Source organism: Chaetodon trifascialis, chromosome 9 (genome assembly GCF_039877785.1).
Source record: "Chaetodon trifascialis isolate fChaTrf1 chromosome 9, fChaTrf1.hap1, whole genome shotgun sequence".
Taxonomy (NCBI): Eukaryota; Metazoa; Chordata; class Actinopteri; order Chaetodontiformes; family Chaetodontidae; genus Chaetodon; species Chaetodon trifascialis.
This window is the reverse complement of record NC_092064.1, coordinates 24504164-24521793: the sequence shown is the minus strand read 5'-3', so window position 1 is coordinate 24521793 and position 17630 is coordinate 24504164. Positions and strand designations below refer to the sequence as shown.

Below are 17630 nucleotides of genomic sequence, written 5' to 3'. Positions count from 1 at the left end.
AGAAAGATCTGACAGAGTTGTTGAGTCTTTTGGGATCTGTGACCCACCTGGCCTGTGGAAGTCCATAGCTGGTGCCCACTCCCACTCGAGGAAGACTGTAGACCACTTTCTTTACCGTGGCCTGGTCAGGAAAGTTGAACATGACGGATGCTGTGAAACAATGACAGAAATCACTAAGTGACAAAGAACAGGAGAAGAACGGATTTCAAATGCTCTAACTGGCACTTCCACCTACTTCTGTTGGCCATAAAGACCTCCATCGCTGTGTTCTGGAGGAGGTAGTGCCTGGAGAACACTGCCCGGATCTCACTGAACATCCACTTCCCATGTAAACCCTCAGTATAGGCTAAAACCTAGAAGAGCCGAGAACGAAGAGAAAATGTCCTCAGGTTATAACAGGTGCATCAAACCAGACATAGTAATCATAATGGGAGCAAAGGAGGAAGTCGGGTGATAAAGCGCAAGAAAGGCAGCATATGAGGACAGGTGGGGGTCAATGGATGGACCCAACAAAAAACTTTCTCCTAATGGCCGCTGTGTGTCCTGTGTAAAACCACAAGTCAGTGTTGCCTTTTTTTCTTCTTAGCTCTCCTAACATATTCCAGTTATGTAACCTACATAAGATTAATGTCTTTAAAACCATGACTTTTCCTAAACTTTACCAAGTAGTTTTGGTGCTTACACCTAAGGAAACTGAGACCCTTTCACAAGGTTAACCATGTGATGACGAAGGTGTGGTATGCCTGTCGCTATATATATCATTTTGGGGGTCATTGGTAAATGACCTATTCAGTCATTGAGGTATGAAGACGTGTTGGATAAAGAATACTGTCCATTTCAGTATTTTCAATATCAAAGTTGCACATAGAAAAACAAGAAAACCTCACCAACTCGTTAAGTGTTCCAGCAGGCTTTTGATTGTCTAACATTTCATCTACACTTCCACTTGTATTGCTATACTCTATCACGCTGGAAATGAGGCAGCTTCTCAGATTAAGATTGAAATTATTGACTTAAGTATTGATGTAAACTGAGCTGCTGATTTGTTGTAATATGGACACTCTTTTCCAAACTGTATGAGAGCACATGACACTAAATACAACCTGAACAAAGTTGCCAGCTGTCGCACTTTCTGGTATTTTCTTTGTGAATCATCTTGTTTATGAGCATCACAGCAATTGTTGATGAGACACTGAATAGTGCTCTAGTACACTCGTTATTTCCCAGCAAACTTATTCCTCAGATCATAACAATACCAACATGAATTCTTAATAACTATTTGATGAGATTCATTAAAAATAAAATATCAATATCACACTGGTACCAGTTGATTCATCCCTTATTTCAACTTGTAACAAAGCATTACTGAGACATTATACCATATCTCAAGGCACTTTTCTACACATTATGAAGCTCTCCACAGAACCGCTTTGAGTGTTTCACACTCTACGAAACTCACCAGAGCAAGGCAAGTGGTTAAAAAAAAAACAATCCCCTGGGTCAGTAGCACATAAATAATCAATAAAAATCATCATGCCAAGGAGCGGCGAGAGCAGACAAAGGATCATTAGTGTATGCAGCACCATTGGGGCTGCAAGTCCACACACAGAAAACCAAGTCAGTTGTTCTGACAGGTGAGAATGGTCCCCTCACACACCCCCCCCCCCTTCCATCTCACTTCCCTCTGACTGAACAATTTTGTCCAACAGTATGAGCCAGGGAGCAACCTCATCAACTCCCCAGGTTATAATCACACATATGTTGAGTTCAGAGAATGTGAGAGAATAAAGATATAATAGGGCAGTGAGGGGGTGAGGCCCTGCAGTACATTAGTGTGGGTGGTTTTGTGTGTGGGTGTCTGTATGTGTGTGAGTGGGGGGGTGATTGAGGTGGAGTAGGCAGAGAGGGAGGGAAGCCAGAGTGAGATGTTCAGCTGGGTTAGGTCTGATGCTAATGCTCATTTAAAATAGTGACAGGCTGGAAGAGTGCAGCGCGAGCTGGGCTGCCTTAATTTCTCCCTGGAATAGCTCATGCCCGACCTCCGTGCCACATCCAAAATCTCTGGAGCTCAATTAAAATTGGATTAGGTGGAGATGCTGGATGTGCAGCACAGCATCTCTGGTGCTCTCCTCCCAGTAATGCCCCTGCCTGACACCTCTGCAACCCCCAACTCAAACAGTTGTCATAGAGACAGCACGGCCCAGAGGAGGCAGCGTGCTGACTGGAGGGGGAGAGAGGAAGGGAGGTGAGGTGGAGCGGCGGCTTTGGAGCTGCGGGCGCACTGTTGAGGGCCGGCAGCAGCTCACAAGGAGGCAGGGGCAGGCAGCTTTTATCCTCCTCCTGCTCTGCAGCCAGATGTTGTGGAAGTCTTCTTCTGAGTGCAATGCTGAGATGCAAGTTGTGCAGATATGCATCATGGGACGGCTGCGACACCTACCTCCATCAGGGCAAAAGCAAGCTGTTATTTGAATTTACATTAAGTTGGATGTCTAGAGACTTTGAATTGGTTGTCATTGTCAGCAGTCTCCATTCATTTTGCTATTTTAACAGTGCCAGAAATTTGCCTCTTGAATTTTCAATTTGTTGCATCATATATTATTAAAACAAACAATTCACCAAGTAATAAAAAATACATTCCACACAGACACTCCACTTCAGGCTCTTAAGAATTGAAAAATATATAAAAACAGCTTTAATATGGCAACTCCTCACTGATTGTCAGCACAATAATATTTTAGCACTGGCTGTTTCTTGTTACCCAGCTGGAGCGAACATTTTGTTGCCATGACAAAGCGCAGGCCAAAGGGCTAGCTGTCAACAAAAGAGAGGCTAAAGAGGAGAAAAAAGAGCTGATTTCAAACAGCCCAGATCAAAAAATTTGTCATAACAACAAAGCTTTGGTCTAAACCAACACGCTGGGGCCCCTGTAGACTTGGAGATTTGACAAAGCCCAGCCCTCATTTTTGGAGGCCCAGCTGTAAAAAATGCCATTTAATGAACCTGTCTGCTGAAGCTGTCCCCTGCCTGTCAGAGGTGTCAGCCAGTGACAAGCGCTGGGGACCGCCGCCTCCAGTCACAGACAGGCCTGCCAGCTGGAGACTTCGGCCCCAATCTAATCACGCCACCAGGAAGGGACCGGCGCTCTGCTCTTGGTCTGTCACGCTCGGGGCTGGGGGAGCGGCGAGGGGACGGGTGGAGGGGTCTGGTATGGCCGACAAGCACAGCCTTTTGTTTCCACACAGGTCCCTCCACGCAGGCTCATTAGGAGCCACAGGCGCATGCGCTGCTCTGCCAGCTGCAGGAAGACACATCTCCACACCATAATGGCCATAATGCAATTTAACATCTCTGTCCGCTCTTTCCTTTATTCCCCTTCTCTTCTCTCCCTGATTTGACAGAGGGCAGGCTGCATTCTGCCTGTAGAACATCACAGGTGGAAAACAGAAAAATATTGTGACAGATGAGATGAGGAGAGGCACAGGTGACACTGGCGTTTAGGCTAAAACTCAAATATAATAACGTGCAGATGCTCAAATGGAGCACATGACACTTAAAAGCAATAGGAAGCCACTTCACGCAAGTAAATAGATTCTAATCATATCTGACTTCCCAACAGCTTTAACCCCACATTGGCTCAGACACTATGACAGATGTTATTAATAAATCTAACGAAGGTTTTTTTTTTTTTTGTTTGTTTTTTTTAAACTTGATGCAATTTTCTCCCCTATGGAACAATACAATCCCCCTCCACTGCCTTTATACCAAAACAGGAAAATAATGTAATTCAGTGAGACCTCCAAGCCAGCATGACTGATATATTTATATGAGACTGTGGAGCACTCTGACAACCTGGTATCATAGTGCCTCTGCTGCATTCTTCTAAGATTTGTCTAATAGGCTTCCACCATAAAGCCTCACAAGTGCATGGTCCCAGGCGGCCAGAGAGAACAGTGGAAGTGGAAGAATAAGGGGAGGATACGAGAGGCAGTTTCATTTTGAGTGATATGACTATTCCCCCAGGAGCAAGTGGGATGGATTTCACACATGGCAATTTGGAGGATCAGCACACACTGCGTATACTGTATTCAATGGCTGACCCCAGGCAATATGGGCCAAATCTGTGAAGAGGTAGAGCAGCCGGAGAAGGCGAAGAGGAAAGCGTAAAGCCTGGTAACAGGGAGAGCAGAGAGCAACTCTGAGCTAAGTGGGAGAGCATCAGCGCGGTAGACTAGGTCACAAAAGAAATATGTAGACATGTTTAAAATAAGCAAAAAAAAAAAAAAAACTCCCAAGAATTGGATAAAACATTTTCTAACTCCATGTGACATATAGCCATGCACATATGCAGTTTTGGTTTTATTTGCAAAAATCTGATGCCTGAGGTTTATGGCTCTACCTGAATGCAATCGGAGGCGAAAGGAGTTTTGTTTATCTGTGTGAATGGAACATTTTCACATTTTTAGAAACAGTGATTATTCACAGAACGGGGGACTTTCCTTCTGGACACAGATGCTGCTGTTGAACCTTTTTTTTAACACAAATCTTCAATGACCAATTTAACCCAAGCTATCGGCATGGATAAAGAGCTCTAAGTCTAAGGGCCAACAAATCCGTTTTTAGTAACTAAAAAAAAGTGGGAACAAACTGACGAAATGACGCAGGTGTTCCGCACACTGTGAAATTAAACTAATATTGCCTTTTCAAACTTTATTAAGTCACGCAGACAGAAATCGTCTGACCACAACGTGCCCAAATCCGCACTTTTATTTAAGCTTTAATCCCTTTTACATCCTGCAAAGATTTATAACATATGTCTGAGCATCAAAGCACGCTCCTCATCTGATCCCGCCTTAATGTGACAACTGTTATGAAGTGTAGAAATACAAAAATGTAAAAGATTCCCACAGATTATAAAAAAAAAATCAGCATTCCACTTGGTTTCTCTCTGTGAGACTCGTATCTCAACTTCAATAAAGTAGCAGGCTCCTAATGCAGGTATTGGGGGGAAAACAAGATACAGATTTGCATAATCAGTGTCACTATACATTTGCGTTGTAGCTGGAGTGTGGCAAGATGACACAGCTTGGGTGCTCTGGCAAGACCAGTGGGATAAAGGAGATGAATATGCATTAAATATGCTGGCAGTTCACTGCCCCAAATGTCCAGCCAAGTTTGTCAATAACATTTATGTCAGGGATGGTATTTCACGCACATTAGCAGGCCCTGCAGCACTGTCTTCAACACTGCCATGGTAGGACAGGTGGGAGGAGCTGTTTTCCTGGTATGCAATTTCTTCTTAAAGAGTCAAGGCAACTTTAAACATCCTTTATCTGCCTATGTTAAAATATAAAGCTTCAAGAAACGCAGTGGGGGAAAAAAATCCAAACCCTACAGAGATGATACGCAAAGTTTGGCATCAAGCCTCGTGACGCCCGCAGAAAGCTTCTGAGAGGTTAGAATAACCAATCCAAAATAACATTACATTCCTTAATGACCTTACTCATATGCACAGTGTGGTTTCTACATGTGCAGTGGGGAAATATGTGAGAAACAACATTATTATGAAAACACATGTTGTGTATTTTCTTGTATTTAATGCACACAGTCATAATTACTCGTCCATTCAAACACGACCGTCACTTTCAGACTTCACACGTGGCTGGATGCCTGTGCGCATGTTCACACCCTTACCCTTCACAGCAACAGTGCACTATATACTGTAACCTTTTAGCAAAAATACAATGGGAATAAAAAATACTAATCACCACTAAAATCACAGCTTGATCATTTGCTCTCGTCAGTGTTCAAGCTATGTGACTCACCTTTGTAGCAATGTTACTAACGGTGAAAACTTTTCCATTAAAAGTAAGCTGTAATCTAATTATGTCTTGCGAGTAAATTGTACCTAGTGAGTACAAACAACAGTACAACAAACATTTAAACATGCATATGAACGTGCTCCAGCGCTGACCCACCCACAGCCACATGCATACACACACATGAACACACTTAGTGAGCACATCATCCAGATAAACAGCTTGAGGATGCCTTCACTAAGGAGCTTGAGAGAAGGGATGCAGTCATTTGGTATGGGGTCTTTTCAGCAAGCTTTTCCTAATGGGACTTTTTCAGGGACTTGTCAGCCTTAAGATGACTGAAATCTTCCTGGCCTGGGTACCAGCTTCCTCTGGCTGCCACTGAGAGTGCCAAGCTGATCGCTTTAAATCCAACTTTTCTTTTTCTTTTTTTTTTGGTGGTGTGTGGGAGGGATAGGAGCTCAGAGCAAGACAGAGGAGAAGAGAAAGAAGGAGACAAGGATGGAGAGGCGGAGAGACAGAGGAGGAGAGGGACAGAAAGAGCAAGTGGTTAGACGAGAGGGCCTGATGAGCAATGAGCGCCTCACTCGTCCTCAATTAATCTTGTCTCTCTACCTTTGCTTTGGCGCTTCCCTCAGCACCAAGGTAATAACGACACCCTCATCCATTATCCTTTTATCCCTGTTATTCACTGGGAATTGCTTAATAATATGTTACAGATTTGTCCTCCTTCGTATAATTCTTTCTGTCATTCGCAGTATATCATCTGGAAAACACACAGCCCCCTTTCTGCTGGACGCTCTTTGAGGATTATCATGGGTGACACCTTCGGGATGCAGCCAGAATCTGGAGCATCATTTTTTCAAGCATAAAGTGGAATTACCCTGACTTATCTGTCATTGCCAAAAGCACAACAAGCCATTCAGGGCCAACGCAAAGGTGGAACAGGTTCTTATCAGCTTCTCTGAACGAGAGCGCTTGTAAATTTATGCTAATGAGGGCCTTTTGTCGTACGGGCTCACCCCTTGGGGCTGAACGGGGCTTGCAGGGGATGATAATCTGGCTGTTGAGTGCACTAGATAATTTGTACTTTATCCTCATGTAATTATATAGTTTAAATCTTTTTACCAATGCTAATCCTACGACATGAGGATGTGTCTTAACCATGTCTATGGTTCTTAACGGCGCTAGTTAGCGTGCATCTGACTCTCTCTCATAAAATCATGTAGGAGGAGTGCAGTGCTGATATAATTACTCTGACTTTCTGTAGCCCGTGCTATGAATCCTCATATCATTTTGATCCACCTTAGCAGGCAGGCAGGAAGCCAAGCTAGCAGCCTGGGGGTATGGGAGACAACTCAGAAAAGGTGAAAACACTGTGGCGCCGCTGAAAGAGCCCTCCCCATTTTTGTCAAGAAAGAAAGATGGAGGAGACCAGGAACATGGACTGAAAAGAGTAAAAGTAAGTGCAGTAGGGCAGCTTTACAGAGCTTTGAGGTCTTTTTGCTGTCCAGTGGGACTCCAGGCCATCTTGTGTGTCTGCCAAAGCCGACAGCCCTTGACAAGCTGCTTGGCGTGCTGTAATTTGACTAATTACATTGGATTAGACCATATTAATGCAAGCTGTTTTCTCCAGGGTCACTGACCCACCCAGTGTGTCCCTTGCTAGTTTCCCCCGATTTGGTGTAAACAAAACATACACAAGAGAGAAAGCAGACTCTTTGTTTCTTAAAATTATAAAAGAACGAACGTGTGCGTATCTATATCCTTGACATTATTTTTCTAATGGGAGAGAATGTGCTACAAGGCATCCACAGTAGAGAAAGCTGTGAGATATAGCCTGCACATCATCACAGGACTCTTTGATAACAAACTAAATCCTCTGTCTGCTTCATCTCGCTGCTGGAAAAAAACAAAAAACAAAAAACACAAAATAAGGGCTTTTATGAGTCTCACAGAAGAACCAGAGTTCACAAAACAATTTTTTTACACATAGAGATGGAGATAGGGGAACTCAGGCAGGTCTCCAAATGCTGACAACAACAGTGCAAAATTTCATTTTAATTTGACTTTAATCTTAGCAACAAATCAGGATGAAATCTGAGTAACAAGGCACTGATTTTTGTGTGGTTTGGTCACACGGTTGTTTTTGTGGCAGGATGGTGTTGAAATGCACTATTAATATGAATAATAAAAGACACATCATTTGATCTGCTCTGAAATGAGAAGATAAACTCAGAAAAAGAGAAAGAATACTTATTTGTAAAAAGAAGGAGGGAAACCAACCCTCATTTGCATCTGCAAAACTCCACAATGAAAGGGGGGAAATGAGCCATAGAATATGTGTGTTTTAATACAAGTGCTCTCCCAATTGTGCCAAATCAATTTGAGTTTCACACAATGGAGAGGCAGCTTCACTGTTTGTATGTGCTCCTCTGCCTTGAACATGGTGTAATAATAGTCTTAAACCAGGCGTTATAAAGACAGAATACCAAAGAGGCTTACAGCCTTGGTTTCATGAAACATTTAGGCAAAAGTTCCAAGGGCTGAGGATGATGAAAGAAGGTAAGCTTGAAAATGGGCTTCTGGGATCCACAGCCCTTATTGTACAGAAGTCACATCAAATTAATACTGAGGGCCATTTGCAGCCTTTCTTCTCCTGAGCTTTTCAGAACGGATTAAGCTATGAAAACTCAGAAATTACTAAAGCACCTATTAGGCATTATGCTCACCCTTTCTACTCCTTCCCTTTGAAAGTCATTGAATGTGCTTCACTTCACTCGCACTTCAATTCAAGTTGTTTGCATACTTGAAAGAGGCGCAATTTTATAAAATGTGTCATGTAGAACGTATATTTCCGCTGGCGCTACAGAAAAAAAAGAAAATATTTACTCGCATACACATTTTTACGCCAGCTGCCATTCTGTAACTCAATTATTTATCATTCTGTGGATCGGTATATTGCATAAAACTATGCTGCATCTTAGTTTGACGATGCGGGCCACAGTTTTCACACACTTCACTGAAAGCCTCGGAGAGTTTCCACACTGATGAAGGGCCAGTATTGCTAGGGCTCTCCGCACCCCTCTTTGCTCTCTCAATGCCTCTTCAAAGAAGCGCAGGGAGTGCATGAATTGTAATTATGGCTCCTAACAGGATTCAAGAGCACCCAAACGATGGCACTTGAGAACCAGGTCGTGTGGAGTTAAACGGCTGTCAGACACTCAAAGCTCCCCAGCATGTGAACAAACCCACAAAGGCTGGACGTGTCCACTTCTAGGGCCCTCCTACCCACTTTCCCTCTCATAGGGAGAGATTAAAGATCAACTAAGGCCCCTTTAAAGACCCATATAGCCTTTCTGCATTTACTCACATTCCAATTTTCAAGAAAGGTTGCAGCTTTCCAGGTAAGATTAAACCTGAAAATGAGGATAAAAACATTGCGATTAAGAGCAGCATGATGTTGATGTGAATAACGTATTTGATTAGTAAAACGATGCTTTATATGAAGAAATAAACCGTTTGCAGAATTCAAGGTAAATGAGACAACACCACAGGAGCATGTGAGGGGGGAGCAAAGGCTTGAGAGAGATCAGGTAATTGGTACCACCTGAGAAACCAATCTAACCACAGTGTCAGATTATCTCCCGACCTCGCCTTCAGAATAACGGAAAAGATCATCTGTGCTCCCCAGACACTTTCAATGACTCACCAGGGCACAAGACCCCTCACTACACATTAAAGAGACCAGCCTTCAGTCAGGCCCTCTCCAACTTCAGACCCATCCTACTCCCCAAAAGCACCCAAAAGAAACCAACCTGCAGCGTGAAGTCCCTATGCATGACCCTTATTAAACCCCTAATTGGATTGAGAGCCGCTAAGAAAAAAAAAATTCAACATAGTTCATTCAGCTGAGGCTTTCTTTAGCATTCCTTCCAGTAGTTTGCCTCTTGAACAATAACATTCAAAATCAAGTCACTGAAACTTTTTTCCCTTTCAAAACACAACCAGATTTTCCAAAAATGGGAGTATAGGCACAATCTTTTTCACCTTCTCTTTTAAGGCAAAGCACTATTTGATTTTCACAGGGTGCAAGTGACAGGCTGAAACAAAGCCCAGCGCTGGCCATTGTGTAGCCTTTCACCGTTGTAATGGTCTTAAAATGGCTACAAGCAGGGCCCTATTCAGTGGTGACCAGGCTGCTCGGCTCCCCTCTCCATATCCAACACAAACTCTGCACTGAGCGGGAACTCTGTGATCAGCTGATGAGTGAATGAGCGACTGAGTTCACTCATAACCACAGTTTCAGACCATCGATTCCTGCAGACGTTCTCACCAAATTTACCCTTATTATACAGAATAAATAGTGCCATAACAACAACATCAATCAAGTTCATTACGGAAAATAGCATAATGACAATAATTACAATAATATCTCATTAAGAGAGAGAATGAGAGACAGGGGAGAATTAATAGCAGACAGGTGTACAACACACTGCAATTATGGAACCTGAAATTAGTTCATCGCCTGAAGGCAAACAGAAGAGAAAGGGAAGGTTGTAAGTGTGGGAGTGTGTGTGTGTGTGTGTGTGTGTGTGTGTGTGTGTGTGTGTGTGTGTGTGTGTGCGCGTGTGTCTGTGGCGGGGGCTGGTTTCAGGCTGGGAATAGGACTGATAGAGAGAGGCTCACTGACAAAAAAAGGAATTGCAAATAAGCAAACAAAAATGTCTTAAATGTGTAAATTAGGGAGAGAAATAAGAGGGAAAAGCAGCTTTTCCCTGCAGACTGGTGCCTTAGATGAGAAGGGAGCAGCGAAACGTGATCAAGGGGAGCCGTGGAGCGGTGCGGCAGGCGTCAAGATGAGCACTCAGCCAGCGAGTGGCAGCTTCTCCTTTTCCAGTCAATCATTCATTACAGAGCCAAGTGCTGTGGAGGAGTGCCTCCTCTTTTTGACCTATCATATTACTGCCTCTGTAAACTCCTAATCCTCCCTTCGTTAGATGGTGTCAACAGCCGACATGCTCTCACCCTGCTGCCGCACTCCCTACCCAGACACCTCCAAAGCCCTGCCAAGACCAAGGAATTGACACTCAAATAAAATCGTTTGAAATTTAACAAGGTAGAACGGCACAGCTTTATCCATCTGTTTTGGTGCTTTCATCCACCTTTTTTATCATTAGAAAGAGATTCAGAAAAAAAAATCACTTAGTACTTAGTTAACTTTTTCCTTTTTGTTTTACCTTCAATTCCAAGCTAGCAGCTCACAGTAAGCAACACTAAAAAAAAGTCTGAGTGGTTGGTCAGAGCGGCCTGCTTCTTCTTGCCTTGGGGCTATTCCTGAGCAGGTGAAGGCCTGGAGGCAGCAACCAGCACATCAGCACGTCTTCATCCATCATGACTCTTTCATGGGGAGCCCATCTCCTGAGCTTCTACCAGCGCCCAGTGAGATGACTGCTATAATGAGTCCAACAGATGAAAGCCCAGCAGGACAAAACAACATTCAGATACAGCTCCAAACACACACATGCACACCGGGGATAGCACAAATCAGGGACTCGCTGTGAGACTGTTGTTATTTAGATAAACAAAAGAATCAGAAGCATCTGTGTTTTGGCAGAACTCCAAAAAGGGGATTTGGGTGATTATGTCATGGTGATCACACACAAAAGCAATCTAACAATCAAGTTCATCACGAGAACATCACATCCCCAACTGTCCCCCACTCACATGCATTAGACCCCCTCCATCACATACGCACATATCCATACAGTGTGTGGACGAGTTTAGGAAGGGTCCCGGTTTAACCTGACAGACATCAAATAGTAGATACTCGAGGAAATGACAGAACTGATTTAGGATGGGTTTGAGTTTAGCTGAATGTGACATTGTCGCAACAAAACAATTACAGTGAAAGTACGAGCGAAGGCCAACGAAGTTCATTCATTTCTTAATGACACATAGCACATAAGCTGCTGTCGTCTGCTAGGATCTGAAAGCATATTTCCTTACTGGGAATATACATGGAAATTTGGAAGATAAACTTTGTCACGGTTGAGACACACCTACCATATAACACGGTTTGAGGGATGTTCATTACCATATAAAATAAGCAATTGGCATCCTGCCCCATATGTCCCACTTTTCAGTGAGGAAGATGGAAATGAGGTGGGGTAGATTTGATTGTGACATGCTCTCCGTCTGTGCTCCACAATGTGTGGCTTTGCCGGTAACAGGCTAATATTCAGCACAGCTCACCACCACCAGAACTAATGAAAGTAGACAAAATGTCTCTGCTGCCATCTTTGTCTAGCATCCGCTCAGGGTGAGCCTCCCTCTTTCCCTCCTTTCCTTTTCACCTCCCCTCTTTCCCCTCGCTCTTGAAGAGAGGGTGACAGCGGCATAAAATGGTGGCGAGCAAATGTGCCTTCCATGTGGCAGCAGTGGTGGGGGTGACAGGGCAGGCTGAGGCCAGCGCTATCAGCAGTGTGTGGCTGTGGCTTTGAACAACCTGGACGCTCGCCATGGAGGATCAGGGCAGAGCTGATGAGACACCAGCGGTTACAAACAAAAGCAGCTCAATATCAAATCAAGACACAGATCCCTAACAGAAAACAGTTCTTTGATAAACGCAGTCGACTAGGGTGGCTTGTTAAGACTGCACATGTCCCAGCTATTCCTCGTAGGCAGTTTTCATGTTTGAATGTGCAGAACTGCATTTAAAAAAATTCTCAATAACAATTAGTCATACTTGAACCAAGATATTTATGTTAATATCAGACATAAAAGATGATTCTAAGAGGATAGAGGACGTCGAACAAATTCTGAGACAAACTTGTTATTTTGGGTTATAGACATAAATTCACTTGATTCACCTTAAAATATAAAACACAAAATGTTTGAATATCATTTAAAGTACATCCATCCATGCATAAAACTACTGCACAAAGCAAACTCCCTTCACTCAGCAAGCTGTGGTTGAGTCATTCAGGGGGTTGTTAGTTAACCCTGAGCTCAGAGGATGATGAAGCAAGGGCATAAATCACAGAGTGAAACAAGGCAGACTCCTCCGATTCATTAATGGAAATGATCTGTCAATATGCTGGAGTCAATTCACACGTGTCAGCTGGGCTCAGCACACAATGGGCCAGCCAACTTATGAACTCCCAGCACCACTCCACCGAGTCCATAAAACAACTGGCATCGCCGCTGGGGAGCACCCCGAGACACCACCCTCTTGCACAGACCACCAGATGACACAGATGGGGCGAAACCAAACAAAGACGAGACTCCCTTTGTACAAAGAGGGACCCCTTTCAAAAGCCATTCATGCAACAAATTGGGGAAATCTGGCCATGCAACACTCTGGGTTTGCTCTTTTATTAGCGTGAGTCTTACGTCACAGTAAGTGAAATCAGATTTATGGCTCCTGCTACAAAAGGTGGTTAAAATCAAACACACTTTTAAGACGCAAACTTTTTTTTTTTTATAAAGCCACGTTAACCAGCAACAGTTCAGCTATGTTAACCAGGAATAGCCTGTTATTTTGCACATGAGCCGCAGAGTAACAAGCCATTTCTCTTTTTTACAACACACTTGCACAATAATGACCAAAGCATCAACTTTAGAAAATCTAATGAGGAAAACTCCACACAAGGACAATGCTGATCCATGCTTATTGTGCACGTCCACTCCTCCAGAGATGATGGATTGTTTGGCTAAATATAGACATATTTTTTCAACAGGACAAACATTTATTGTTAAATCATCTTGACAAGATTGCAAGAAAATGTATGTTAATACAAGTTCCTATTTTTTGTTCACTATAGTGGTTAAAGTAGCAGATCGCAAGGATACTTAAGAGTCGCAGAGATGAATGACTATTAGCATCAGTCACAGGCACTGGAGGGGACTCCTCCATTTAATGGTAGCTTTAAACAGCATCAAGCTTGAGTACTTTAAAAAAGGTTTGTTTCCATGTAGGTCAATAAATATGTGCACACAAGCTTTCTCTTATTAGGCCCTCTGCCTTTTCTTTTCTTGTTCTTTCTCAGCTGCACACCCGTGCTGCTGCAGCAATCTGCATACAGGGACATTTGTCATCATTAGCCCTGTTCTGACAGTTGGCACCCGGCACCTCAGATCTCTAGGACTGGCAATTATGAACCCTTCATCCCTTATTTAGGCAACATTGCCTAATTTCATCACAGGCCTCACCAGCAGCATTTGATTACCAACAGCCCCAAACCTACAATATGCCACCAACTCCTCCATTCCCTTTGTTTGGCGAGATTTACTCCTACTCTTAGATCACATGACATGTGGGAGAGAACCATGCTCAGTTAATCTGAATTTTGAAATTACTTATAAGACACAGGGGCTGCAGGGAGGACTGTAGATGAGCATCATGGGGTCAGTGGGCAGATGATTACAGCGCCCACCTTTAGATGGTAGACATCTCGCAGACATTAAGATTAATCACACTGCTGCTGCTGCTGCTCAATGCTTGCCTTTTACAAGAGACAAGACAGAAGTCAGGCATGTAGTTTTCTTTGATAAATAAAAGAAAATGAAAAAGAACTGCATGCTTATGAATAAACTAGCCAATTCTTTTAGAACAATCTACGCCCTCCCAATTTGCAGAAAATAACAGGTAAAAATATGCTGAATAAACTAATACTAAAGCAGCAAGAATCCTGCCCCAGTCTCTAACACACCCAATGTTTAGCAATGTCATGTACAACAAAACACAATGCTAAACTGTGTGCTAATAAAACGAGTGCAAAGCACTGCACCAGCAATTTCACTGCACTCAACTGCCAACAGCATAACCTGTGCAGCACAAAGGTGCAGTGAGCACAATGTAAGGCAGTATTTTCCTTTCATGAAGCAAATCAGACATTTTCTGGATCAGTATTTTGGCTAACAAAACTGAACTGCATTCATGCTAAATTCATGCAAATACATGCATGTAATTTATCACAAAGGCTGACAAGCGTACCATATTGCAGAGGGGAGGGGTGAAGGGCCAAATGAAGCTGAGACAATCAATTAAGTTTCATAATTTACACTTTTCTCCCCCTATCTGTTTTCTGAAAATTTTCCATCATGCTGATAAGTTTGGTATTTTCTGTGTATGTATATGTTGTGGATATGGCTCACAGTGAACAGAGCCTGTTGAGCTGATCGTCAGAGGGTCTCTGAGAGCCCCTGGCTATGTGGTCCTGCTTCCTGACTCCTCCAAACAAGGCTGCTAATACACAGCAGAGAATAAAACAAATGAATGGACACAATCCAAAGGGGGTCCTCAGTGCAGCTCCGGGCCCAAAAATTAACTGGCTTCCTACAGAGACACCATATTGCTCGGAATACTAATGTTCCGTTATTAAAAATCCCAATGACAATTTCATTGTGTGACAAATAAAATTATAGAAAATGTGTCAATGTGAGAGGCTATCCCATGAGATTAAAGTATATTATTTCTCACAGTTTGAGAGCCAGTGTTGATGTCACATGTCTGAAGTGTTACTGCTTTTAATCTGATTTATATAGAAATATGTCATCCTATTAAGTCCACTTTGACTAATCTGCATATTAGCTTGGGAGCTAGCTGGTAAACTCCCTTTATTTGGGATATGGCTTGAAATTCTCTTTTTCAAAACTAAATGACCCCAGAAAATGTATGAAAAGGCATATGGTAGACCTTATTTGTTCTTGTGTAATAGGATTATTGAAATAATAAAATGCCCGTCATAATTATGATGCCAGTCAGGAGATTGCTGGTCATAAAGGTCTTGATCCAGCTTAAAATCAGATAAATGTTTTACTTTTGTAATGTCATTAACTGTTTTGTTAATAGTCATGAGGTAATGCAGAAAATTGAAACTTAAAGGCAGCATACATAAATATTACTGTAAAACCTTTTGTTTGTAAAGTATAGCTGAAGACAAAGCCACGGAGGATCGTGTTGGTCATATTAGCAAATAAACATTTGTCTCTGTGGAGCATGGCTTTTTCCATTTCCTCCTCTGGAAACTCACTTTTTCAAAACATTATCTTTTTTTATGAAATGCTTGAGGCTGCACACTGTGTTGTACAGACAATAAAAATAACCAAGTTTTTCACAGATTATGCTCATTTCCATATGAACACGTGTGTTAGTTTAAACATATATTAGCTATTCATGTGTATAAATTCTGCATAAAGTATCCATAATACAATATAAAATAAAGCAACACACATTTAATGACTTTGGCTGCAATCAGTAGAATATCATTTCAAGTCACTCAGTGCACGAGTGGTGTCATCAAAGGGTAATTTTAGTCATCAGACAAGCACCATTGACCTTATGCTCAGCCATGTTAACAGGACGATCAGTCTTTGCAGAAGAAAGGAAAAAGAAAAATGGAGGAGAAAAAAATGAATAAGTGTAGAGGCATGCTGTGGAAACAAAGAAGCCTTCAAAACAGGGTCACATGCTTGTGCAAAATTAGGGGAAGTAGAAGTCATTGTATTGATTTACACAACCGTGCATGCATTTTGCTGGGTCAGAAATAGGCCTGTGCTGGAATCACAGGCCCATATATCACAGAGGAGGGCCTCCAATAGCCTGGCGGGATGGCGAATGAAGCAACAAAGCTTGCAATGTTGTAATGGTAAAGATATGGGTAAGCAGATTTGATTGTCTTAGGCTAGACCTGACAACTGCTGGAGTCTTGGGACTGCAGAGCAGGTTGAGTTACTGTGAGATCTGTGCAGCCACATGCTTTAGATTAGGAGGTGATAATCTCAATGAAAATCCTCCCCTCTATCACGCATACAGAGGACCAAAGGCTGGAGCACAAACTCAAGAGGTGCAACTGGATTCTGAGGTATCTGACTTGGAGCAAGATAGCCTGGAAAGTGAAGCTAGTCTGGTTTCAATAAAAGGCAAGTACCTGCTGGGCCACAGACAGTGGGAGAGAGTGAGAGAAAAGACTATGAAAGCTTGAAAGGGGAAGAGGCTTTTAGCTACCTCTCACCACATGAAAGCCGTCCATAATGTCCTCCATATCCTCCAAAAATATGTCAGTGAGAATATACATTTTTGGTTGTGAAATTAAATCTGACCTAAATGGAATACAGACCTGATCATCCGGTTTAATTCTCAGAATTAACCTTTATATAGAACTCCTGTCCTACAATTAGACTTGTGAAAAAAAAAAAGAAGAAAGAAAAGATGCTCTAGATATCCGGGATTTCTGCCTGGTAACAGTCTGCAATGATCATTGGGGCTTGCCAAGAAGCTACTGGCAGTGTGTCCATGACAGGCTGTGATGATAATGGGAGTCACCTATCTATCAGGGTCCTTCCCGCACACGCCACCCTCCTGCTCAGCCACATCCATGTAGTGAGAGTCAGAGCTGACGTGAGACGGTTTGCCCTCATAATGTCTGGTCTTATGCAGTTCTGACTAGAGCAGAGATGAGTGTAAATGCCTTTGTGTTCCTTATCTGATCCATGCAGCATTATCTTTTTGAAGTCCTCTTCAAAGGATGCACTGTACCTTGTGAGATGGAGTGCCAGTGCAATGATGAGAGCCAGAGAGGGTTTAGTGTGGTGCAGTATCTCTTTATTGTGAATCACTGTCTGTATCTGGACAACATGGCTGTACCTAAAATCAGCACATTAATACATCATGGGACTTTCCATAAAATGGTTAACCATAATTGTTAGAATTATCAGCAGTTGTTTTTTTTTTATTTAGTTTTCTCTTACTTAACATTTAAACTGTGTATTTTATGTTATTATTGTTCTGTTACTATTATTATATTTTTG

General features: G+C 42.6%; 1 protein-coding gene across 5 annotated transcripts in view; it reads right to left on the bottom strand.

Annotated features, from left to right (window-relative positions):
- The window catches only part of nbeab (neurobeachin b), a 182779-nt gene that overhangs the window by 33345 nt on the left and 131804 nt on the right, over positions 1–17630 (bottom strand). For all 5 annotated transcript variants that reach the window (XM_070970886.1, XM_070970888.1, XM_070970889.1 and 2 more), the window contains 2 exons: positions 236–353; positions 48–150 (listed from right to left, as the gene is read on the bottom strand). In XM_070970886.1, coding sequence (XP_070826987.1) covers positions 48–150; positions 236–353 — 221 coding nt within the window. The remainder of the gene's footprint in view (positions 1–47; positions 151–235; positions 354–17630) is intronic.